General features: G+C 44.4%; 1 protein-coding gene across 2 annotated transcripts in view; it reads right to left on the bottom strand.

Moving 5' to 3' along the window:
* PRKAG2 (protein kinase AMP-activated non-catalytic subunit gamma 2) overlaps positions 1-27,589 on the bottom strand; it is a 213,966-nt gene that overhangs the window by 68,747 nt on the left and 117,630 nt on the right. For both annotated transcript variants that reach the window (XM_060280923.1, XM_035129352.2), the window contains exon 4: positions 16,747-16,958. In XM_060280923.1, the coding sequence (XP_060136906.1) occupies positions 16,747-16,958 (212 nt within the window). The remainder of the gene's footprint in view (positions 1-16,746; positions 16,959-27,589) is intronic.

Below are 27,589 nucleotides of genomic sequence, written 5' to 3'. Positions count from 1 at the left end.
ACATGTGGTGCAGGCCTAGTGCATACTAAGAGTACTATGAGACACTTCCGCTAATCCTTAAGGGAGTCACTGGGCCTAAGAGTCAGACCAAGTTATCCATTCTCATGCCAAACCTATTTGGATTACTTTCATGCTCTCCGATAACCTTGAGATATATATATATATTTCACTCGCTGCATTAATGGTTTCACTGACCTTGTGCAATTGATCTGCATTTTGTTGCCAGTGAGGAGACAGTTTCTTGGTACCTGCCTTCAAGTTGTGTTGTTTGTCAAGGGTTGCAGCTCTCATTACACTGATAAGGCATTCTCCATTTCCTGGATTTCTCTGTCGAGGACTTCCAGAGCACATTTAGGCCACTCTGATTTTTAAAATACATGTACTGGTAATTTTAGGAGCAGACTTTGAATACAATGTTGCCAACATACTGAAGTGCCAAACAAAAAGTGTTAAAGAAATAACAGTCTAAGCCAGAATTTTCATTATCACAATACTCATGTTAGAGCTATGGATAGCTGAGTTGCTATATGAAATATGAAAATCTAATTGTTTTGCACCAAATGCATTTTACAAAATGCATTCATTATATGCCTAGGATAAAAATAGTTCAGTGCTGTTTCTCTTCTGTGCTTTCTTTTGGAGCAAGACTGCTTTTATGGTGGAGTTATTACAACTGGGTGTTTGCAATCAAAATGCTGATCCAGGCAAAATCACCACACAATAATACTAACCCCCACCCAAGGGCTGTTTGAAGTAATAAAATATGGATCAGAATAAAATTAAAGTGCTTCTGTAATGGAAGAATATGAGCTGCAATTCAACTAACTTGAAGGCCCTGGCTTTTATCCCAAATACTGCTAAGCTTTTGAGTAGGAAATAGAATCCAAAGTACTCCATCCTGCAAAGTCTTTTAATTGTGTACCAATACACAATGTAGCATACCTCTGCCCATGGAAATAAAACTTATACAAACTTATAAAGTTCTCCCCAAAGAATCTTGGGAATCATAATATTTATGACAATGCCATTTATTCTCTGAAAGTGATAGCTAGCCTTCTTCACAAGAGTCTTTAGAAAGAGAAAGACAAGCTAAACCTGTCTAAGACTATAGTGCAGATAAGTCCTTGTAGGATTATTCACTGCATGGTTAGTCATTGGCAAAAGATCAAGCTTTGATAGCATAGCATATCTTCATTGCACATTTTGCAAACAATTTGCAAATTATCTGTCCAAAACAGAATTTTACTTTATTGCACTGAACTAACAAACAAACAAACAGCACACAAGAACATCCTAGCTATAGAACAAAATAAGATGGGAAAAGGATGAATTTGTGCTGCTTTCCCCCCACTGAAAGTGCTGCTTCTGCACATAACCTGCAGCAAGTTCCATGTACATCAGGGTCAAAACAAGCTTGAGGCACGATCCAATACAAGCCCCATAAAGCCAGAACTTCTGAAGACTTTCCCATACAGAGCTCACCACAAGGAGACTGAAAACTCACTCAGGGTAGGGGGGAGGAGGAAAGGTTTTGCAAATCCAAAGCCATGGATGTCACCCAAACGTGCTAAGTTGTTTTTCCTCCAACAAAACAAAATCTTAGTTTAATATTGACTCTCAAATGCCAATCCAAATTTCTTTCAGCTGAAGCTGTAATGCAAACCCAAAATTCTGATTCTCACAAGTATTGCTGCCAACTTTCTCTAATTCAAGTTGCCCATCATAACTATTCATTGTGAACTGGGGTTCTGACAGCTAGCAGGAGCATATATTGCAGCCATTTAAAGAGAAAAGGAATGTGTGCATGGCAGAGAAGCCAGAACTGCAGACTACAAAAGTCCTACCTAGATCCTGTTCTAATCTAAGCCATCAGCAAATCCACCTTTATGTCACCAAGTTCTTCCTCAGGAAGGAAGTTCTGCACCACATACCAGGTTGCACACTTGTACAGCAAACTCACTCATACAATGTTTATCGTACTGCCTACATTAGTATCTGCATTTTCAATGTGGCAGTTTTAAAACACTAGGTCTACCTAAAAATTAAGGCATCTCAAACCAGCAACATCTAAGTACCTCAAATGCAACAATTAAGTGCTCCCTTTCAGTAGAGAAAAAAATGACAAAATAATGGGCTCTATATACTGATATCAGTTGTATCCTGTTTGTGTAATATTCTTGCTTTTCAAGGAAAGGAAAAGTTGGCGTCTCAACAGGCAAAATGACTTTCATTTATAACATACAGAATGCACCCAAGCAAATGGTGTTTTGAGTAATTCCAGTGGTTACATATTAATCTGCTGTGGCTGGGTAGAGGCTCAAGAATCTTGTTTTAAAGCCAGAACTGCATGACAGAGAGTTACTCAAGCACTTCAAGAAGAGCCATGGGTGCCCTTTATTAACAGTTGACCTTCCTTGATACACAAAACACTTCTTTCAAAAAACCTTTGTTTCCACCAAAAACACAGAAGCCAATAAACTAATGGGTTCAGCATTATGCTCTAAATATGTCTCTGTAACTAAGAATGTCATACTAGTTTTTAATTTCCCTCCCAGTGTTTCTTAAGAACACACACACCTACATTTTTTTAAAAAAAGCTTAACAGACTAAAGTCCAATGAGAAGGAATTCCTATCTAAATGCAAATCAAGGTACACCAATCTTGAATGCACATATAGTTACAAATGGAACTTTTCCCACCATCTGTGAATGAAACATGCCACAATTTATAGCTTTTGCACATGCTTCCAGTACTTCTCTCTGAAATGGTTATGTCTAAACCACGGTGCTTCCAACTCAAACCGTGCAAGCCTCAAACCCCATCCTACTGTGTAGGAATATACAGTATGTGTTTCAAGTTAAATTGAGAATATAATCGTGAAGCTGAGGCTCCAATACTTTGGCCACCTCATGAGAAGAGAAGACTCCCTGGAAAAGACCCTGATGTTGGGAAAGATTGAGGGCACTAGGAGAAGGGGAACACAGAGGACGAGATGGTTGGACAGTGTTCTCGAAACTACAAACATGAGTCTGACCAAACTGCGGGGGGCAGTGCAAGAAAGGAGTGCCTGGCGTGCACTGGTCCATGGGGTCATGAAGAGTCGGACACGACTAAACAACAACAACAATACTTATTCTTGGATCATCTGGCACTATTGGTTTTGCTCCAGTAATGTCAAGAGATGGAGACAAAGCAAGGGTGGCTCTTCTGCTCAAATGGCAAAGAAAATGACTAATGGTTGCATTGCCCAGGTGAGCTGGATAGGTGGAGTTATCTTTGCACTCATTGGCACCAAAGCTGCCAGCTTCCGGGCCTTGCAGTGATTCAGCCACTCAGCGGTAGCAGCAACCTCCTTCTTCCCATCTTAATCAGCCTGGCAAATGACATGCCTTGTATTTAATCTTATTGTGCAAGGCTTATTTAAGTCTTGAGGTTGTCTTCAGGATGTAGCAGGCATGGGAAGAAGAAGAAGAAGAAGAAGAAGAAGAAGAAGAAGAAGAAGAAGAAGAAGAAGAAGAAGAAGAAGAAGAAGAAGAAGAAGAAGAAGAAGAAGAAGAAGAAGAACCAGAGTCTTGGGCTGGAAGAGCAGAGGAAGGGTACACATAATCTTGAACTTTTTCCATTGCATATCCATTGCAAAACAGTCAAGAAATGTTACAAATCACCGACATTTAGGACACATGCATTTAAGATCCTCTTTACCTTTTGGTTTATTATGAGCCTGAAAAAAGCACGTCAGTCAGTCATGAGAAGTGCCATTCCACTTTCCCCTTGAGAAATGAATCAGCTGTCCATCCCAGTGGCTGGCCTAAGGCAGCACTGCAGGCCCTAGCCAGAACTAAGTTAATTGCAAATCTGCCAAAGGAGTAAACCAGGCAGAGCTGATGTTAATGGCTTCTCGGCAGCATAAAGCAATGGAGCTAATGAGGAAGAGAATGGAACTTCCATTTCCCCCATCACAAAAATTGTAACTGGAGACATGCTTTGTAGAAACATAACTGATTCAAGTGATATACGGTAAATTACAATTAATTGTGTAATCCAGTTTAGGAGGCTGGCAGAGAGTTTTTCCTTTCACTCTGCAACTTGCGGGAGGAAAATGGCCATCTGTTTCATTTATTTAGCAGACATACTGCAGGACGTGAGACTCCTTGTTCTAAAGGGATCCCTGAACAGATTAGTTCTCCCATAGTTTATTTTGCAGCATGCGGCCGTAAAATGTCATTCAGTAAAGTACAAACTCTCTCTTGTGGCTTATATAACGCCTGTGCAGTTCTGAGGTTTGACAAAAGGTGAGTTAACAGTGCACACGATTATCTGTATGACAGCCAAAAGTACTGTTTGAGTAGCCAGAATTTACTTATTAATTAAAACCATTTATATACCGCCTTCCATGTAAACATCACAAGACAGTGTGCAAAAATACATTAAAATAAATAAATTACCATAGTCCCTTCCCACTATGATTCTACATTTCTGTGCCTTTAATAGCAGAAATGAAGCAGGTGGAAGCTGAGTGCTGCGAGGGCATTCCAAAACAAACACCTCCATTCCAGGCCTTCTCTTTGGTCACTGTGAATCTCACCCTAGATCAAGGGTGGGTTACTTGCAACCCTATCTCCACATAGAGCCCTCTATCAAATTTCACATACAGTAGGTGGCAAAGTGGGAGGAGAGGGAGAAACCTCTGGTTCTGTGAGGACTAGGGATTAAAGACCATTTCCAAAGAGCATTACTAAACTAAAATTTCCATGAGTCCTTGGACGGAGCCCTGACAGTTCAGTTATTATGTTAATTACCCACCCTTCACCCTAAGGTGCCACGCTGGTTAAAACAATTATATCCATTTGTGGTGCAGACAACCTGCCCATGTTCCAAAGTGTGTTGTATACTACCGTCAAACCACGTATGGACACATCTCATTTTAAGGAAATGATCAGTGAAGCGTTATTTAAGCATCACTGGAGTGAATCGGGATTATGCAGAAGCAGCACTTGGCCAAAGGACACACATTCAGCCAGGCTGCTATAAGTGACTAAAGGACTGCAGAGCAAGGCCACATCCCTAGTGCAAAACAATCAAAATTATCAACAGGTTGATTTTATCCTTGCCCTCAGTTCCAACTGAAAACATGACAGTGATGAATCTGAAATAATAACTATTTTGAGTTCACATCAGTCATTTAACGCAGAGGAAACATTTTCCAACCCACTGCCGAGACGTTCTCCAATATTATTATGACTCAGCTGCCCCAAAGCATCTCTTTTCCAAGGGCCAAACCTAGCCCGTTGCAGGTTTTTGTTTTTGTTTTTTTGTAAAATGCAGACTGTTTTTAAAACAATCTTATGCCTCCTGCTTCCCAATGGCTTAGCTGGGGTGGCATTGAGTATGGACAGAGAGCAGTTCCCATTGAGCAGAATCAGGCAGTGAAAGCAAATATTACTGGACAACGTAGGCAAAGCCACCATTTCATTCTCAGTACACGACATCATCTGTGGAATGGGATAATGCACATTAAAAAAAACCCCAGGAACTTCATTCTCCATGTGGCTTAGTAACAGAGCAATCATAACCATACCTACTTTGAAGTAAGTCATACTGAATTCAATGGGGCTTACTATGAGGTAAGGGGGCTGAGGACTGCAGTCTAAAACAGTAAGCTTTGAATCAGCAAGACCTCTGTCATAAACTCTTAAGGGCAGCTTCTACACTGAGCATTTTTACCTATGGAAGTCACACTTCCTTCACTCTAATTTTCAGAGGGATCTGTAGTGATAAAAGCATCCTCCTCCCATCTTTTCCCTGTTCAGCTTCTTTATTTCCTCCAGAGTTCAGAAAATCTGTTTGTTCTCTTTACATGATGGAACAGCTATGCAATTTCCTCAGGTGTAGATGAACCATCACACAATTGTTCCAGCCTATACAGACCAACAGTGGCCTGAAAAGACTGTACAGTGGTACCTTGGTTTACGAACTTAATCTGTTCTGGAAGTCCGTTCTTAAACCAAGGCGTGCTTTCCCATAGCAGCAGGGGACTCAATTTACAAATGGAAGACACTCAACAGGAAGTGAAACCTGTTCTTACAAGGCAAAGTTCACAAACCAAAACACCTACTTCCGGGTTTGCAGCATTCTTAATCCAAGTTGTTCATAAACTAAGCTGTTCTGTTTGGAGGGCAGCAGTGGGGGAAAGAGCACTGCACCTTCTTGCCCCGCCCCAGCATGGTCTAAGTGATGCCCCTCCCAAAAAACATTTGGACTGGGAAAACGTGGGCTGATCACAACAGAATGCTATTTGTATTCTGAAACTGCCTTGGCCGTGCTGGTCAATTATCTCCGGAGAGCTAGGGACAAAAGTGAGAGCTGTTTCCTAGTTCTGCTGGATCTCTCAGCGGCCTTTGACACCATTGACCATAACATCCTTCTGGACTGTCTAGAGGGGCTGGGAGCTGGGGGCACTGTTATACAGTGGTTCCGCTCCTTTCTCTGGGGCCGTGTCCAGAAAGTGGTGTTGGGGGATGAGTGCTCAGACCCCTGGGTCTCACTTGTGGGGTGCCTCAGGGTTCTGTTCTCTCCCCCATGAAGCCGCTGGGAGAGATCATCAGGGGGTTTGGGCTGGGTGTTCATCAGTATGCAGATGACACCCAGCTCTACCTCTCTTTTAAATCAGAACCAATGAAGGCGGGTGAAGGTCCTGTGTGAGTGCCTGGAGGCGGTTGGAGGATGGATGGCGGCTAACAGATTGAGGTTGAATCCTGACAAGACAGAAGTACTGTTTTGGGGGGATGGGGCGGCGGGTGTGGGGGACTCCCTGGTCCTGAATGGGGTCACTGTGCCCCTGAAGGACCAGGTGCGCAGCTGTCCATGGAGGCACAGGTTAATTCTGTGTCCAGGGCGGCTGTCTACCAGCTTCATCTGGTACGCAGGCTGAGACCCTACCTGCCCACAGATTGTCTCGCCAGAGTGGTGCATGCTCTGGTTACCTCCCGCTTGGACTACTGCAATGCGCTCTACATGGGGCTACCTTTGAAGGTGACCTGGAAACTGCAATTAATCCAAAATGCGGCAGCTATACTGGTGACTGGGAGTGGCCGCTGGGACCACATAACACTGGTCCTGAGAGATCTACACTGGCTCCCAGTACGTTTCCGAGCACAGTTCAAAGTGTTGGTACTGACCTTTAAAGCCCTAAACAGCCTCGGTCCTGTATACCTGAAGGAGCATCTCCACCCCCATCGTTCAGCCCGGACACTGAGATCCAGCGCCGAGGGCCTTCTGGCGGTTCCCTCGCTGTGAGAAGTGAGGTTACAGGGAACCAGGCAGAGGGCCTTCTCGGTAGTGGCGCCCACCCTGTGGAACGCCCTCCCAGCAGATGTCAAGGCAATAAGCAACTATTTTACTTTTAAAAGACAACTGAAGGAGGCCCTGTTTAGGGAAGTTTTTAATGTTTGATGCTGTATTGTTTTTAATATTTGGTTGGAAGCCGCCCAGAGTGGCTGGGGAAACCCAGCCAGATGGGTGGGGTATAAATAATTTATTATTATTATTATTATTATTATTATTATTATTATTATTATTATATTATTATTCCAAAAGAGGTTGCTAGATGAGGTCCAAAAAGAGGTCTAGATGAGGTTGCTAGATGAGGTTGCTAGATGAGGTCCAAAAGAGGTCTAGATGAGGTTGCTACTGCACTTCCTGTTTAAAGCAGAGGAGCAATGACCAGGCATTGCCTGGAAACAGTCAGTCAGGTTGTGCAACCATAGCAGAAGAGGAATGACTGCTAGAAAGAACACAGAGAAAAGAAACACTATGCTGCATGTGCAGTAGCACAACCGGGTGCCTTCACTTGCCTCAGCTGCAAAAAAACCCATCTCTCCCATATCGGTCTCTACAGCCACAGCAGGCGCTATAACCTTCCAACAGTTTAACTTCACCCCCAAAGGCAAACTCCTCCACTGTCTCCTGAGGCAGACGGATGCCAACCATGCTAAATCATCCATGTCTGTAAGCACCCTAAGTAACCTGGATCAGCTCAGTTCCCCTCTAGCCCAGCATCCTGTTCTCATTTTGGCCAACGCAGATGCCTGTGGGAAATCCACATGCAGGATTCGAACACAAAAGCCACTCTCCCAATGTGTGATTCCCAGCAACTGGTACCAGTATTTGGAGACCTGCCATGCCATGTCCCCCAACCTCCCATGTCATGTCTCCTTTGGCCTTTAGACAAGCTGCTGTCTCTCGGCCCAGGCCTATATCTGGAGAGGCTACTGATCTACCATCCAGGGTCATTGTAAGAAGACCTGGGAAAGTCTCCTGGAGTCCTGCAAGCCAACCTCCCTAACAAAGGAAAAATGGACCACTGTGCTGCTAGAGGAAGCATTCGGATCATTGTCCCTCTTATTCCATGTCTACTTAGTTACTGTGCCTGGTGAAAAATTTATGAAGCCCTAGTCATAAGATGTTTTCAGACAGACGTACTTAACTGCCAGCCCTTCACTAACTGCAGCAGCTTTCACACCAGCATTTATAATGTCAACGGAGAGTTTTATTTCAGCATTTATTGCTGGCTATGGTCCACTGAGATCCATTAGAGTGTGGAGCAATCTCCCTCAGGAAAGTGGTGGCTAGCCGAGGGCCTCTGAAACCAGACTGGGCAAAATGCTATTTTTAAGGAATCGATGGCAAGTCAGACACTGGCCACTGCCCAAGGAGAAGAGCTTGCAGCTGCTCCTAAATCCCCTTTTGTGATATATTTACTGGGGCGTAAATATATCATGGCTGAGTCACAGAAACTTCTTGGCACAACTTGCTAAATCATGTTTGCCCACCTGAACACTGGAATGCTGGGCCTACAGTACAATGACAGCACACATTCTCCCTTTCCCTCAAGGCACCAAATTTCTTCCCAAGAAGTGCCAGATTCAGGCTCAGGTACTTTCCTTTCCTGCTGCAGTCTCCATGTGGAACTCTGGGATATGCAGAGGTGGTGGAAAGAGGAGGTTTTTTGAGGGCAGGGTTGTACCTCGTGTCCTTGGCCTCTGTTATCAGAAAGATGTGAGGCATCATTCCGAATGCATGGTGACTGGGAGTTAATTGTCATTAAAATAAAATAAAATAAAGCAGTGAAGAGTTTGCTTGTTTACCTTGCTTCTCCCAAACCCTGTGCCTGAGAATGGACCATATTTGCAGATTGCCCAATCTTGGGACTCTGACTTAGTCTGCAGCCTTGGAGGCCCATTGGATGGGTGCACAAGCAGGACTTTAGACACCAGGGGCAAATATGACTTGCCTAGAGCCAGCCTTTCTTCAGTGATATGGCCACAAACAATATGTTTGAAATCACAAAGTGTTTTTTTGTGTGCAAAGTCACTTCCAGGTGAAGCTTGAAAAGCTTAAGAGCGTATGTAATAAATGCATATATTTATGCATGTCAGAGGAAAGCATGCGATTCACCACTAGGGTCCAGGAGCTGCCATGAAATCAAAGACCCAAAAGCTCTCTTACATTCTGTGTTCATCTCTTTAAGTGAGAAAAGGAATGGGCAGTTGCTAGAAAAGCAGAGGTCACAGCAAAAAGGTTGAGGGAAATGGAAGGATGGAGTCAGGCATGAGAGGAAGAGACAAGGAGAGGAAAAAGGAACTATTTCTGAAGGCACAGAAAATGCAAAGGGGGAAAACTATAATCACCCTCTGTATTAAAACAAAAAAAACACCCATACACAACCCTATCAAATCTTACGTGAAATGATTGGTAGAATGTTTTCCAATGCATGCACAAGAAACTTGGTTGGGCTGATAGAAGGGGGATGGGTGGGAATGCAAGGTCATCTTACACATTAGCTTTCTGACTTTATGGCTGCAGCCAGGACACACTTCCAGGTACTCTACAGCTTTTTTTCCAGGGCTGGTGGAGCTCTCTCATGCGCACATGACAAATGGCTATTAAAACAGGTGATTACTACAACAGGGCCTTTTGGGTGGTGGCACTACAGCTTTCTGGAAAAGACCCTGATGTTGGGAAAGATTGAGGGTACAAGGAAAAGGGGACGACAGAGGACGAGATGGTTGGACAGTGTTCTCGAAGCTACCAACATGAGTCTGACCAAACTGTGGGAGGAAGTGGAAGACAGGAGTGCCTGGCGCGCTTTGGTCCACGGGGTCACGAAGAGTCGGACATGACAACAACAACTACAACTTTGGAGGGCTTTATGCAGTTCCACGTTTATTTAGCGCTGCTGCTTTTAGTTGTGCTGAGTTTACTGAAAATTCTAACTGCATTGTTAGCTCTGTGCACCATTTTGCAAGTCTGGCTGCAGGGGCTGGCACTGCTGGGTCCCTGCCAAGACCTACATCCCCGCAGGAGGTCCAATTCTATCCCCTGGATCCTTGTGGCTCTGCTGTTCCTCCACTTGGCTATTGCTGCCTGCTTATCTGCTCTCTTTGACCAGATAAATAAAGTACGTTTAAAAAATTCTCAACCACCTTTAATTAAAGTGTTCCAGGGAGATGTACAATAATATTTACAATAGCAGAAAAAGCCCCTGGAACTGGGCATCCTTTTTAAAATGGCAGATTTTAAACTTACACACCACCCACACCATAAAGCTTCAGAGAAAGGAATGAAGAGAACAGTCTCCCTCTCCCTCTCCCTCTCTCACACACACCAGGCAAAACGGAAGCAAAGGAAACTTGCCTCCCCCATTACCTTCACAACCTCTCTGCATTCCACTCACACTTGGTAATGTGACACTAAGGAAGAGTTAAGTCACCATCCTCCAGCTACTGTTTGAAGGTCAGGCAGTTCAAATAACAAGAAGTCAAAGTACAAATTGTTGTCTTATAGATGTTTCTCTCTCTCATGTTGTGTGTGTGTGTGTGTGTGTGTGTGTGTGTGTAGTAGTTGTATGTCTTCCTACTAAACACAGCTGGCCTAACCTTTTGTTGAAGGAATCCAGCTAACCTTGGACTCTTTATCTGGAAAATTGCTTTGGACTCCCTACTAGGGACAGATACATAAACACACACTTTCCCATAAAATCAAGCAGTTGCTACTTTGCAACCAGGGGGTTTGCAAGACAGCATTAAAATTACCTTTAAGCAGGGCAATTCTCTCGCCAGGTTCTGCCATAGTCATTCTGCCCAAGCTTTATCTACTCCAGATGTGCCAGACAACAGATCAGCATTAGGAAAGGAGTAGGCAGGGGCAGCCAGGGCTGCTATGTCACTTTAAAGCTAGAAACCTCTGGGTTGCAACCCTTACCCCAATTGCAAGGATGCCTGTTCCAGCTCTGATTTAACAAGCAACTCTGTCTGCCAGGTTGTTGCATTAAAAAAAAAATATTGGCTATGTTCCTGTGCCTTAACAACAGCCTGACATACAGAAATGCTGCAAGTAAACCTGCTCCCAGCACTCAGCTTCCACCTGCTTCATTTCTGCTGTTAAAGGCACAGAAACATAGAATCACAGTGGGAAGGGACCCCAAGGGTCATCTAGTCCAACCCCCTGCAATACAGGAACCTCAGCTAAAGCATCAAATGCAGATGGCCATCCAATCTCTGCTTAGAAACCTCCAAGGAAGGAAAGTCCACCACCTCTCGTGAGAGTCTGTTCCACTGCTGAACAGCTCTTACTGAGAAAGTTCTTCCTCATGTTTAGTCGGAATCTCCTTTCTTGCAACTTTAAGCCATTGGTTCGAGTCCTGCCCTCCAGGGCAGAAGAAAACAAGCATGCTTCCTCCTCCATGTGACAGCCCTTAAGATATTTGGAGATACAAAGAGACAGAAGCATTTCAGTTTCTGTGGAACTACAGGCAATGACCATTTTACACGGGGCTTACATTCCAAGGCACCGTGGGTTTAAGTGAAATCGCGTATATTGGGGACGCCCATAGAAAAAGCCTGTGAACACCCTCTGGAAACCCCAGAAAAACCCTTTAAAAAACCAACAGCACTTACCAGATGTCAAACTCCACCACAGTTGTTCCCTCCAAACCTCCTTTCTCAAACTCCAACTCTCCACAGGCCTCAATGGTTGGTGCAAGGGCTTTGGGGATTATACTTGCAAAGGGTCGTGGGACTGCTAGGTGCTGTTTTCACACCGTTTTTGCCCTTTCCACACTTTTAAAGGGCCGCTGTTGCCCTTTCCCCCGGTCACTTCCTGGTTCGCGGCAATGCGCGTGTACACGACCACACACACATTGAATGAGTGTAAAATGGTCATTGCCTGTACTTATAGCAATGGGAAATAAAGTATGAAAATTAGAAAGCATAAAGTATGTCCAGTTGGTGAAGGGTGATGGAATCTCAGCTGGGGGGTTTCGGGTCAAACCAATTAAATTTGCCTTTCTGGGCTGTGACCAGGGGCTCACTTTTTACCTTTACATCATCTGATGCTGAGGTAGCTTCTGCTGCCAGTGTCCCCCCCATTTCTGAAATCTTCCTCTTCTCCCATCAACACATATAGGGAGCTAATGTCAGGTAAAGGATACAAGCCACAGCTGCTAAGCATTTTGCTGTATGGGTGGATTTAAAGGCAGAGGAGGAAATCTGCAGGTTGCAACCTGAGCATGTAGACAGCAGGTGTGTTATTCTCTGTCAGAGGAACCCAAGGCCTAACATAGAAAGGCTGCAAAGGATATGCGATGCAAGGCTTATAAATCATGGTTTCTCCGCCACTGTCAGACTTGCCGGCTATCTTATGCAGCCACGCTCCAGAAAATAGGAAGAGTTATTGAGCCAATGAAAGATGTGATAAGTACAGTACACAGGCAGGGGCAAGCTATCCATCTCCCAGGCATCTCAGTTTCCTGTGTCTAAGCCGTTTTATAATAACAATAATAATAATAGTAATAATAATAATAATATTGTTCTGATGGACAGTCTCATATGTAAATATGGATGCTAAAAGAAAACATCCAAGGATCCTGTTTCCATACTATGATGGTTTTCTCAAACAAGCTCCCAGCAAACTTTCCTGCTGCTGTAAAGAAAGTTTGGGGGGGGGGTCAAATGGGATATTGTTCACAGGAAAATTATTCCTGAACCTGTACCTTTAACAGCAGTCACATGCAGAGAAATTTAGCAGGTGAATGTTTTTACCCACCATTTATCTCCACGGTGGAAAAAGGTTTCTGTGCATTAGGCTGCCATCAGAAGCACAGAAACAGGGCAGTTTGAAAGGGGGAGGGGGAGGGGAAATGCTGGTGATCCTAGAGGTTAAGAGATAATAGTATTTCAATCTGCAGAGTCTATTGCACCACATATAAGTATTAGCAAATGCATCAATATTGCTGAAATATCTGAGGACCCATTGGCTCTCAAAGACACACCTTCTAAGTGAAGTATTTCCCTGAACCTGAGCTTTCTGATTTAATGTTTTGATTGTTATGCTTTTTCACAGCCTTGTTTTATTGTATATTTTAAATACAGATCTTTTTATGTTTCGATGGAATTGCTTTATTCTCTATTTCAATTATGTGCGGATATTGAACACTTGATTTTATACATGTAAACTGCTTTGAACCTATTTTGGTATGCAAGCGTTATATAACTAAATACACAGTGCTGACATTAATCAAAAGTAAAGGGGTATGTCGCAATTGTCAGATTTGAATAATGACATATTGAAAGTAGTTTCAGAAAAGCGGACTCACAGGAGACACCAAAAGAGGAGCAGTATGCAAAAGCATGACGTAGGACTGGAGACTATTTAGTGCAAAACAATCGCTGCGAGTTGGAGTAAACAGTAAACCAAGTAATTAAGGTTAGAACAAGATTGCGGAGTAGAAATTTAGATGTAAAGGAGAAAAATATGGAAGCAGCATGAAATTTTTAGGAAGAGATCATGGTGATAGGAAGCACCCGCCATTCCTATGGTTGGGAATATACTGTTGCACACCACCCCAATCTCAGAATAGTGTGAGATTCCAGGCACTTACCCAGGGTTTGTGTTTCCTTCGGAATAAGGGATAGTGGAAAATGTGGTGTCTTTATAATATATGGTTTATTTACACACATATATACAGCCTGACCCTATGGTGGAGAGGTTCACAGCATTAGCAGCCCAAGAGGATATTGTTTCTCTAATAGCCACAGCCTTGGATTTGAACAGAAATCAAACATACCTCCCCCCCCCCTCTCTCTGGCTTCTACTTGCTTCTTTCCAGCTTCTAGCTCACATCATTCCCATGTCTCTGATTTCAACTCTGCCTCTGTCCTTCTAGCTTCCCACGAATTGAAGGAGGCCCCCCCCACCCATTTGTCATCTCGCACAGAGCCCCTTTCTTTGTTCCCTTTAATGGCTCATCACCTCACCAGGAAGCTAGCCTGGCTATTAAAAATTAGAAGGGGGTCCAGACATTAGCCCACCCCTCCCCAAACTCATAGCAGTACTAACTGACCCCAGATATAGGGAGGTGGCAAAACCAAATGATAGAAAATATTTTGGGTAATAGGAATGGGATAGGTAAGGCCTAGTAGGAAATAGCAATTGGGAAGGATCTTCTCACCCTAGACTAGGTGTGCACAGGAGATAATAAAAAATGGCACACAGCTTTCAAGCTCCATATGGGTTACTTAGTGCTTGGGGATGGACGGGTTTCTTGCAAAGGATGCTGAATTTGGCAGACCTTAATCTGATCCACCCAGGCACTTCTTATGCTCTTAAGAAAGAACACATACATATTTAGGATCAGTTAGCACAGATTAGTTATGCCTCAGCTACCCTGACTACTTTATTGGCACATTTAACACACCTTGGTGGCGAATTCTAGCTTTATAAAAAGTAGACCACAGAAGACTGGTCAGCCCACCTCTTACCTTGAAAGGTAACACCCCCTGCTATTGTCTCCCCATCTCTTTCTCACCAAGTTTTAGTACTTAACTTAGGTGTCCTATTTTGTGTTATTGTCCTGTTGGCATGGCCTGGGACAAATGCTGACGTAACACCTTAAGACAGAAGGGAGACCTCTGAGTATTCATATTATATTGCTGTTCTGGTCCAAGTCAAGTTTGATCATTGTGACTAAGACTATGTTGTTTTAACTTAGCTGTTTTGGGCTTGTTGAGGAAAGACTGGGTATAAATTAATGCAGGGCTAGAAAGTCAAAGGTCTGACATAAGGTTTTCACGTGGCCAGAGGTGGAGGTTGAGCACATCTGGAAAAACTTTCTGGCAGCAAGAGCCATTCAACAGTGGAGCTGTCTCCCTCAGGAGGTTGTGGACTCTCCTTCCATTGAGTTTCTAAGCAGAGATTGGATGGCCATCTGCATTACAGGGGGTTGGACTAGATGATCCTTGGTATCCCTTCCAACTCTGCAATTCTCTGTTGTTTGATTGCCATATTGTGATCAAATTGTGTACTTAGATCAGCAGCTCATGTCAAAGGTGAATGGTTTGAAAAACTCACCATCACTCAGGAAGGCTGATAGAAGAATAATCTATCAACTGAATCACCAAGCTATATTTCATACATCCGATCCCCAAATGAGTAATTTCTTCTTCCTATGAAAGTTGCCAGTTGACTTTCACACTCAGAGGCTCTGCAGTGGCCATTCAGGAGTGTTTCCCTACCAAAGTCAACTACTATTTCATACTGGCATGTAAGCAAAGTATACAGTGACCTGATGTGATTGATGTTAGAATGAGCTGAGGTCAAAGTATTAGTTTAGTCATCAGTGGCTTCTTGCCAGCCACATCTAACTGCACGACTCACAGCAGCACATATCAGCTACCTTTGCTCTAGTTCCCATTAGTCATCTCTTTACGTAAATTCCATAAATCTACAGGTGCTTAATACAGCTGCCAGACTGCAAGCCAGATTGATGCTAACCCTTTAAATTCCCAAGTTAAGTGTGAGATTCTGCAACCCATTTTCCTCTACCCCCCCTCTCCCTCTCTCCCTGTCTCTCTCTCTGTGTCTCTCTCTCTCTGTCTCTCTCTCTCCTGTAGCAGGTAGAAGGTTGGCCTGTCTTCACATTTTTCTCTGAAAAATGCAGGCTTTAAATGTTTGTTACTGTTTGTTACTTCTAAGCTTCAGCAAAAGTACTGTATATTGGCTATGGGTGAGGTCTTATATCTGAATTTAGAATTTAGAACACAGTGTATTGCCTACCCCTGAGAAAAGAGCTTACGGCTATTGATACCATAAACAAGACTGATGGGTGTTCACAGCTAGAATCCTATACAGGATTAAGCAGAATAAGCTGGTCTGAGGAAGGAACTCAAGTAACCAGAACAGCTTTATCTTCAAACAGAAAACTGCATCCTACAAATTAAACACTGTATCCTATTGAAGACAATGGTGCCAATAATTAGTTGCTATTTATAATGGCTGATGGCTAACTACTCAGTGTGCAAGTTAAAATTTAGGCACACCTTCTGAAAACATAAAACTAAAACAAACTCTACTCATGCTCACTCATTTCATCTCACTAGTCTCACTGAGATTAGTGGGGCTAACTCCCAAGCAAACCTGCAGAGATTGCAGAATTGAGAAGCCACTGGTTCAAACCTCATCTCTACCTTCGACTCATTAGGAGGCCTTAGACAAGACATCAGCCTCAGTTCTCACCCCAACTGAAATATAGTGATAACTGTCAGACTTAAGCACCTTGCAGAATTATCAAAAGGATTATAAGAACATAATCCATGTTATGCACTTGGGCACTTAGAAGCACCCTGTTAATCCTAAAATGCGCACAGGAGTTCGCTTTTCTTACAGAGAAATTAAACGGTCCATACTTACGGCTTTTGAGGTAGCACACGGGGTGGAGGTGGGGGGTTTGGCCACACTTTGTCCAGGAGGGAGGCTCGGTCTCTGGCCTGTATCTGGGGGGGAAGAGGATGTGTGAATCCGTGTTTCTAGCCTCTCTGGTTCATGTTTGTAGGATTCAAGTGGATACGTTGGCTGCTTGATCACTTGTGTCGGGGTCGAGGGAGAGGAGGAGAGACCAGAGGCTATAAACAAAACAAAACAAAAAGATGCAGATCATTAAATATTGGTATACCAATGGGGTGAGGAATGGCTTAAGCCAGGGGTGTCAAACTCAAATTCATCGGGGGCCGCATCAGCAGTTTGGTCACCCTCAAAGGGCCGGTTGTATCTGTAGGACTATGTGTCCACTCTTTATTATCATAAATTATTGTCACTGCATTCAATTATTACTGTTTTTTGTAATAATGTAAGTAATAACTAGCTCTGAAAGCAGAAACATAGTCAGAATAATGGCAAGTAGATATTTAAATGTACAATTATTGTACAATTTATTGAAAAATGATTTTTGGTAACTGCACCGGGTGGTGGAGGCTCACTAGGGTTTCATGCAGGACCTTTGCAGAGCTACTAGTACCTGGAGATGCTGGGGTCCTTCTGCATGCAGGGCAGATGTTCTGCCAGTGAGCCACCACCCTTCACCAAAGGGACTGGCTGAGGTTGACTCACTGGAGCTGCTCTCCTGGTTCCAGGGTTTAAGGGCCAGAAGTATGAAGCAGCATCCTATGTTTCTGAGGAGAGGGAGAGGGAGGGGAGGGGAGGGAGGAAGGAAGGAAGGAAGAAAAGAGGGAGTGGGAGGGAGAGAGGAAGGAAGGAAAGAGGGGAGAGAAAGAAGAGTAGGAAATAAGGAAGGGATAAAGAAGGAAAGAAAAAGAAAGAGGGAGAGAAGATGGAAAGGGAGAAAGAAGGAAGGAAGTAGAGGGAAAGAAAGAATAAGAATGAGGGAGAGGAAGAAAGATGGGAAGGAAGGAAGGAAGGAAGGAAGGAAGGAAGGAAGGAAGGAAGGAAGGAAGGAAGGAAGGAAGGAAGGAAAAAGAAAGAAAAGAGGGAGCAGGAGGGAGAGAGGAAGGAAAGAGGTGAGAGAAAGAAGAGTAGGAAAGAAGGAATAAAGAAGGAAAGAAAAAAAAGAGGGAGAGAAGACAGAGATAAAGAAGGAAGGAAGGAGAGGGAAAGAAAGAATAAGAACGAGAGAGAGGAAAAAAGAAAGGGAAGGGGGGGGTCGCCGCCTTGATTCAGCGCCAGAAAAGAGCACGAAGGGACCCAGGGGCAAAAGCATTTCCCGTGCAGCGTGAGGCAGCGGGTGTCCGTTTTAGGAGAAGTGCGTAAAGCCTCAGAGTTGCACGTTCGTGAGGCTGAGCCGCTGCTGAGCTCACGTTCATGAGGCTGAGCCGCGGCAGGAGGAGGAGGAGGTGAGGCAAGAGGAGGAGGAGGAGGCGGCTACCCTGGTCGGTGCCCGGCAGCGCCGTGCGGAGAGCCCCGAGCCTCTGGGACGCAGCAGTGCTCTGTAGCACTTTGAATCCTCCTCCTCCTCCACACGGCGCTGCTGGGTGCTTTGTCTGTGCTTCAGGAGCAGCAGCAGCAGCAGCAGCCGTTTCCAGGCGCCGAGCCATGGCAGGAGGAGGAGGATTCAAAGTGCTACAGAGCACTGCTGCGTCACAGAGGCTCGGGACTCTCCGTGCGGCGTTTCCGGGCGCTGACCCGGCAAGCTGTCTCCTCCTTCTCCTGCTGTGGCTCGGGGCGCTCCACGCAGCGCTGCTCCGGCCGCCTTTCTATCCCCCCCGGCCCCAGCTGTTTGTCGGCGCTTTGTCGGCGCGGCGCTTCAGCAGCAAGGTCCCGCTGCTGGGTCCCACTGGCTGGGGTGCTCGGCGGGCCACATGACGAGGTCTGGCGGGCCGGATTTGGCCCCCGGGCCTTGTGTTTGACACCCGTGGCTTAAGCCATGCAAAGGCTTTGATCCAATATTTTCATCTCCCCACAACACTGCAACACTAAACAGAAATCTTGTCCTTCTATTTACGAAGTACGGGTCTTTCTCCCATTGCCATAAAATGCATTTTTTTAATCTATAAAGTAGCTGCTGTGAAGAGTTTGTTGATCTCAAGCAAGCAGAACCAGCCAGGTGTGGCTGCCGGAGAGATACCATCCCATTCCTCGGTGTCACCAATGAAGAAAATTCATTGCTGACAGCCATGTAGAGCAATCTGTGAAGAAAACAGGGGTGAAAGCGAGAGTAGAGATGCTTGTGCCTTCCTGTTTTCTAGGGATTTCTCCTCCCCACATGTACACTGACACAGCAGGGCCTTTTAAAAGACTGGGGGGGGGGAACTAATGATATGCCAACTCCCTTGGCTTGAATCACTACTGGATCACATAAACCGAATACTTCAGGTGGGGAGATCACATTCTTTGAAAGCTCCAGGTACCCTAGCAATGTTTTGCTTTCTCACAGTTGCCTGGGAACAGTAGTGCGGTACGGATGGAGTTTCAGAGCAAGGCAGCTCGGCTGAATACACTCAGGTACTGCAAGGTCAGAAAATTTGTACAGCGGGCCTGCTATTCTAAAAAAAACCTATAAAAAAACAACAACCCCAAAACGAAAAGGCACCGAGAGCAGTGCAGTAGAAAGCAAGCAAGTTCAGCTAAGCCAAGGCAGTTCTTTTGTGGAAATTTATAAAGCTGATTCTAAGAGATGATACTGCTTAGCTTAGCCACTTTCAATGTCTGATGGAGCTAGATGGGAAGGGAAGGGCAGAATGTTACAGGATTTCTTACAGAAAATGTATGTGGTATGATGACTTTCCATAGCAAGCACTGCTGGAGGGAGAGTTGGTGGATACAATTAACCAGGCATCCCCAAACTTCGGCCCTCCAGATGTTTTGGACTACAATTCCCATCTTCCCCGACCAATGGTCCTGTTAGCTAGGGATCATGGGAGTTGTAGGTCAAAACATCTGGAGGGCCACAGTTTGGGGATGCCTGCAATTAACAAAGGTCTCTAGAGCAGCAGCCTTCTCCAACTTGGTGCCCCCAGGACAGGCATCCCCAAACTGCGGCCCTCCAGATGTTTTGGCCTACAACTCCCATGATCCCTAGCTAACAGGACCAGTGGTCAGGGTTGATGGGAATTGTAGTCCAAAACATCTGGAGGGCTGAAGTTTGGGGATGTTTGCCCCAGGATGTCTTGGCTTACAACCATCAGTCCCAGCCAGAATGGCCGATGGTCAGGGATGATGGGAGTTGTAGTCTGAAGAGAACCAGGCTAAGGAAGGCTCCTGTGCAGAGGATTTGTACCAATCCCATTATTTCAACACAATCCGTCTTCTGCTGGTCGAAAGTATCATGAAAGTCAACTGTACAGCAGTTTCCGTTGATTTTAAAGACCATATCTTGGCAACCTGAAATTGACTTTTGTTTGAAGAGGCATTTCTGTTGCATAAAATTAAACAAAACACACACACAGTAGCTGTTAAGGTACTGTTCAGAACCAGGAAACTGTTAACGCATGCCCTCCTCAGCAGTTCTGTTATCTCAGATGTTGCTATGAGAAAGTGAACACTTCCAAGCAGCAAAGAAATTGAACTAAAGATCTAAAGGCTGTTATGAATGGAGAGGCATTAAATAAACAAGAATGCTGAAAAAATCGTTGTTTGCTCTCTCCTATAAAGATTCCCAATTGTGACATGTTATAAAAAACAGAAAAACCTTCTGGGTATACTCTTATGCCGGCTGTTATTAGGATGCACATTTGTCTTTCTAAACACATGACGTTGCTTTATGCGGGGTCTGATCATTGGCTCACTTAACCCAATACTGAATGCTCTGATCAGCAGCTGCTCTCAGGCATTATTTTGTAACAGGCTTGGATCGTTTTTCGTTTTTGTGAGTCACCTTGGGAGAGTTTTTAAGGACCAACAGGTGGATATTAAAGTTATTATAAAGGAACACCATGAAACATCTCAGCGGAGGGTCTTTCCTATCCTTCTACCTAGAGTAATATTTAACTAGATTTGTTATAAACCACAGGAGCTTTTATGTGTTTAGCATTTCCCCCACTACTGCTCTGTAGCCCCACATTCCATCACAGTTTAAAAATATTATATTCCATTTCACTTATGGAGGTGAAGTCTTGCTATATATGACCAGGAAAGTGACAGGAGGGAAAAGAGATGAAAAAGCCAGCAAAATTAGCACATGCAACAGGAAAGAGGAAGAGGAGACAGATGGTCAAGAGAACAGACCTGGTGAACACAAGAGAATACATTTGTGGGAGATTGTGGGAGTTGTTGTTAAGAAGCAGAGAGGGAGCGTGCAAATGGGTTCTGATCTTGAGTGAGACCTGGGATAAGAAAGAAGGGGGAAGAGTCTGTGGGTACACATTTGTTGGTTTGGAGATACAGTCGTACCTTGGATCTCGAATGCCTTGCAAGTCAAACGTTTTGGCTCTCGAACACCGCAAACCCAGAAGTGAGTGTTCCAGTTTGTGAACATTATTTGGAACCCGAACGTCCAGCGCGGCTTTTGCGGCTTCCGATTGGCTGCAGGAGCTTCCTGCACCCAATCGGAAGCTGCACCTTGGTTTCCGAACGTTTTAGAAGTCAAATGGACTTTCGGAACGGATTCCGTTTGACTTCCAAGGTACGGCTGTACTGCCTCTCAAACTTTGGACAAGTGAAAATTTTGAAAATGGCTGTTTTGGTTCACATGTTGTTTCAGAAAGTGTGAATTAGGTTCACATTAGTGAGAGTCTTATGCATGAAAAGCTTGCAGTCTATGTCCTGACAGATTCTAAGCTAGAGAACATTCATAATTCTTGAGAGCTCCCTACATCCTTCTGCTGCGCCTGATGTCTCTTAGAAAGTGAAATGCTAACTCCAGCTAGACTAACAGATTACTATAGAAAGAATATTGTTTCTTCTAGCTAGAATAGCAGTGATAATATTTAATGCTCTTTTCTATATGTTTGAAAAGACCTTGCCTCAGTCCGCTTGTCAAGCTATCAGACAACAATACTCCTTTGCAGTCAGACAGATATCGCTGTACTGTTTCAGACCACGATACAAACTAAGGATTAATCAGAGTTGCCATTTCCCATCAGACTACATGGGAGTCAAGCTTTCTAGGTTGTGAGAAATGTTAATGAACTGTACAATCCTATAAATGTCTACACAGGTGTAAGCCATTGAGTTCAGTGGGATTTACTCTGAGGAAACCGTGAACAGGATTGAAATCCTAACTCTCTTCCCCAATGCTTCATTTCTTCCAAGTTCAATGCATTACCTTATGGATAAAAGTATATTCAGAGTGCTTGAAGTTTTGGTGGAAACTGCAAATGATGAAAATGACAATCCATTCAAAGGAAATATGATTTACTGCATTACAGCTCCTTAATGCGACTGCTGAGATGCATCTACCACAAGAGCTAATGGGCTAACATGTCAGCTGAAGAGAGGTCCAATAGCAACAGGCTGTGCCAAAACACTAATAATCAGACACACAGGAGCCAAGCCACACAGTTAGCAACATCACAGACATGCCAAAAAATAAATAAGAGGGTGCAGTAAATGGTCAGCAAATGAGGTTTCGTCAGGAACACTACAGAGCTGTTTCTCTCCACTTTCGCTTTCCCTGTTCCCACTCAAATATGTGAACGGATAGGGAGTATGCCAGGGCTGAACAATGGATAGCAGTCTCAAGTGAGCCAGGATCTAGGAACCAGGAGCAGTGGGAAAAGCCAATAATCAGAACTGAAGAGCAAGCCCCGACGCAAAGGACAAACCACAAGGTGAGGTCAATGAGCAAGCCAGAAGTCCGGAACAAAGAATAACCAAGGATACAATACCACAGTGTTTCTCAACCTTTTTGGGGCCACGGCACATTTGTTCCGTGAAAAAAATCACGAGGCACACCACCATTAAAAAAGTTAAAAATTTAACTCTGTGCCGCCCTATATTATAATTATGACTGTAAGAAACACTTGCCAAATATTGCTTTCCGGCGGGTCAGTGTTAAGTATTGGCGGCCGCCAGGCTCGTTTGCACTGAGCTTTGGGAAAGAGGAGGAGAAATATTGCTTTCCAGCGGGTCAGTGACAATGCAAATCGCCCTTCTCGTTGCCGCACGTTGCGGCACACCAGCCAGCGTCTCGTGGCACACTAGTGTGCCGCGGAACAGTGGTTGAGAAACGCTGCAATACCACACCAGAGTCCAGGAAAACTTTGTTGCTTGAGCAACAAGGTTAGAGGCTTCCCCCTACACCCATCTCTAGCACTAGTGGCCTCAGGGGCAAGGGGTGGGCGGTTTGAAGGAGGGCTGAGGCATGGGCAGAAAGGGCTAGACCTCCTTGTCCACCCATACTTCAGCCTCAATTACTGAAGTGTGCTGGTTTTAAAATGGATGATTTGTAATTTAATTTGGATTATCGATTAGCCAGGATTGCACACAGAAGTCGAGCAGTTTTGCACCCACACAAGTAGGCCCTTGCAATGTGTGTTTCAACAAGGCTTTGGCGTTCAGCCTTTCCCCTTGCTTTTGATTTGTGCATCAATATTGCTGCAAGTCCAAATCTGTCGTTAATCACTCTTCTATTTTCCCATCAGTTTAGGCTTTCCTTTTCTGGCACTGCTCAGGATCTGACATGCAAAGCCATTTCTCTCCGGGTTAAATATTTTGCTTACCATTTTATATTCCATGTGCACTGTGTAAGGGCATGGGGCAAAGGACTCTCTTTCCCTGCAACCTTTCCATAAAGGACGGCAGCTTCCGCCCCTCCGTGGTTTGCACTCTTCCACTAGCAGTGAAAACCGAGGCGCAGGCAAGCTATGGCGGGTGAATGTTAAGTAGAGTCAGTTACTTGTAGCAAAACTGAGCAAGGCCTGCTATTTCTCCATTTGGCTGATTCATCGCAAAGAATACCAGGCATTTAAGGCAATTGCTGCCATGTGATAACAGTTGACTGCAGTTGCTTAATGGCTGTTAAGGCACATACAAAGCAGCAGGTGAAGAGTGTGTTGATTATTTGTAATGAAAGCTCTCTGGAGAAGGGAAGCCACATAAGGAAGCAAGCAGCTAGGCAGTATGGGAAATGTTGCATTTCCCTTTAAAATATATAATGCAGGGGGAGATACGGCTTCTCCTGCCTCATTCTTCCACTACTCCCCCAATAAATGCATGTATCGAACGACACATGAACATGACTGGCCCTATTGTATCTACACTGGCCCCAACAGATGGGAGGAATTTCAATTTCTATGCCATTCTAAAGATGTTGCCATCCATCTGTCTCGGGAGGCAACGGTAGAGTGCACTTTCGGGGGTAACGTCAAACTGTTGGAGAGTTACAGCGCCTGCTGTGGCTGTAGAGACCAATATGGGAGAGATGTTTTGTTGCAGCTGGGGCAGGTGAAGGCGTCCGGTTGTGCTGCTGCAGATACACCAAGGCGTTTCTTCTCTCTGCGCTCCTCCCAGCGGTCATTCCTCCTCTGGTCACTGCTTTGGATGCACAACCTGACTGCCTGTCTGCAGGCCCCACGGTCGCCTGCAAGGGATTCCCACAGGGCAGGGTTAATGTTGCCAGCCTTCATGTCACATTTGCAGACATCTTTGTAACACAGAGCTAGGCTTGCGCCAGGTTGAACAGAGACCCCTGTCACTGAGCTGTATATAATCTTAGGCAAGTCATCTCTGTCCCCCACAACCCTCACCCCAGTCTATAATATTTATTTATACTGAAATGTATAGGCTGTTTTTTGTACTCGGAGGGCCCTTAAAATAAAATAAAAACCCAATGATGAACACAATAAAAAGGAAATGGAGATTTGAGTTCTGGTTGTCAACTGGGTTGTCTGTAAATTTGGTTCTCTGCTATTGTGATGTTTGGGGTTTTGTTGATAATAGTTTTATATTTTTGTTTTTGTGTTTGTGGATTTGGTATATTTTAGTATATTGCTAAGTACCTTGGCAGGAACCTTTGGAAGAACACAAATTTAATCAATCAATCAATTAGTATGAACAAATGTCAAATAATATCCATAAAAAGATCTGAGCAACAGAACAAAGCAGCAAAAAGGGCAGCAAAGACGTCAGCTTCACTAACTAGGACAAGCATCCCCAAACTGCGGCCCTCCAGATGTTTTGGCCTACAACTCCCATTATCCCTAGCTAAGAGGACCAGTGGTCAGGGATGATGGGAATTGTAGTCCAAAACATCTGGAGGGCCGAAGTTTGGGGATGCCTGAACTAGGACAACTAAACAATACCAACTGCCCATTGCAATAAGGCAATTCTCACCAGGCCTCTGGAGACCAGCAGGATGAATCTCCTGGTGGAGGGAGTTCCAACGTTTGGAAGCTGCAATCATTATGGACCTGTTTTGCGCTCCCACCAGTTGAGACACAGAGCAGGGCCTCTTCCAAAGACCAAAATGGGAAGGTGGGGTCATGTGGAAGCAAGTAGTCCTTCTGGACCAGGGTGAGGAGGGGAGGGGGTGGTAATCCTAATAATATGGGGATAATAATTTACCTGACAATACTGTGGTAAGGATTACTAATATAATGACCTTGAAGGCCTTGAATGCTCTGAAGGCATAAATTCAAAGTGTTATTGTTGTTGCAATTAATGCAGCATTCAAGAAATCTTTCAAGACGATGAACTTGGAACATTTTCAAGCTGCCCCTGCCCTAGACAGCATATTTTCCTGCTGATTGGAAGGGCCATTCTTATTCAGTTTATTATTCAAACACATTAGCTGACAAACAGCAGCGAACACATTCAAGTAGTCCTTGAGCGAACACATCCTTGGCCCCTGCTAACGTCACAACAAGCGCTAAGACAACACAGCCCTGACATGCTGACCTCCGACCCTGTCACTTACGCCATGAGTCTGTTGATCAGGAATGATGTGCCTGCTTGTGAGGGGAGGGGGTTACATTGTAGGAAACAATGCCTAGGCATTCTGGGCTTTATTTACTTAGCACATCACCTGGTTTCTCATTCTCTTACAGAATACTTCACATTCCTCAATGGTGAGGCTTTAAAGGAACAAGGTTCTGAGCCTAGTCTGCACCCATGCAAGTGTGATCGCCATTAACCTGGCGATACTACCAGTGACATTAGTTACACTCAAACCCATGCACACTTTGTGCAAAATATAATATATACAAATTCTGGAGCCCAAATTCTGTGATGAGAAATGCTTGATTATTTGCTCCTTACAAACCTCACAAATTAGGTAAAGCTTCGGGAGTTTCTCCTCTACAGCGTTATTAATTTGATTCTTTTTAGAACAACCACCGCAATCACGAATCATGTAATTTGCAGGCAAAGGAAATGTCTTCATATTCAAACAATCCATAATTAACATGAGAATTTGCTGCCATAAGATGTGGTGGTATACAACTAAGTTTTACTCAAAATAGACCCAACAGGTGTTATCTTGAGTTGAAGAAAGAGCCCTCTAATTATTTGGGTTTCTTCCCCCTTAATCATTCCACCCCTTGATTGTGTGGATCATGTGAGAAGAGGTTCCTGTCTCCAAATAAGATGCTAATAAACTTGGCCAACTACAACCAGGTCCTACACATGTTATCTCCAAAATAAATACCATTGTGCTGAGTTACTTACTCCCAACTAACCATGCACAAATTTGTAGGGAAGGGGGTTGTGTTATATAGCGATGAGAAAAATATTCCACAAGCTAGAACTTGGCGCACTAAATCCCTCTGAAATCCCTGAGGATTTGCAAAATAGCCTACATATTATGCATGTCATTCAGAACATAGAATGCCAACGCATGCAAAACCATTGTGCTACTGTATATGATTGGCATGCATGCTGGATATTTCTAAAAATGGGGTGGGGGTGGGGGGTGGGGTGGGGGGACCAGGCCAACACCAACAGCCAAGTTGGGGTAGCCTACTTCTTAAAGTAGGCAAACCTCAGAGCAACTATGAATTTGTTTGTCTGTCACTATTTCTAAGATGCTCCAAATGTAGCTTATGAAATAAACAAGATAACATCAAAACACAGAAATAAAATATCACATACAAACACAAGACCCAAATATTAAATGGGCAGTCTGAGTGATCAAGGAGAAGGTTATGGTGTGTACCGAAGCCAGCTCCCTGTCCTTTATTTACTACCCTAAATTCTAAGCGCAAAGCATAGGTTCTCTCCCCCCCCCTTCATTATGGTGAATGGTAGATGTCTGTTTTTTAGAGAGAGCGTGTAAGGACCCACTGGGGATTGCAGTGAGTCTCATGTAGAGAACACGATGGCACATTGCCAGTGAAGGCTGACGCACCCACAATCAGAAGAGGAATGTGATACAAAAGTACCTCCTAATGCATCACTTCACTTTTCCCCAGAAGAGTGTATGGCAACCATTCATTTAATTGGGGGAAGGGGGAGTAAAGGGGTGCCCTGGGAGCCTACTGGGGTGAGATTTAAACTTCTTCCTCCCCTGCCCATTTTCCACAGGAATCCGAGCCCTTAAAAATCGAGCCCACTCCAGTCTAAACAGCTCTCGTCTCTGTGAAGAGGTCATAACACAGGGACAGAGTAGGTGTATTGATCTGATACAGTACCTACATTCACCGAGTATCCCCATCCTAGGTTTCATTTCTTGGCCACACTCGAATGTGCAATAATTTTTGGAACTGATTAGATATCGCTGACCATTTCTCAGACTTTGATTGCTCAGGTCTTTAGTCCTCATGGGATCCCGCTGGCAGTGATGAGAGCCAAAGGTCATTTCCACAAAGGGATGTCAGATTGAGCCTTCATAAAGAACAACGCTCTGAAAGGGTGCTGTCTGTTCAGG

Source organism: Zootoca vivipara, chromosome 12, assembly GCF_963506605.1.
Source record: "Zootoca vivipara chromosome 12, rZooViv1.1, whole genome shotgun sequence".
Taxonomy (NCBI): domain Eukaryota; kingdom Metazoa; phylum Chordata; class Lepidosauria; order Squamata; family Lacertidae; genus Zootoca; species Zootoca vivipara.
This window is presented reverse-complemented; position numbering and strand designations above follow the sequence as displayed.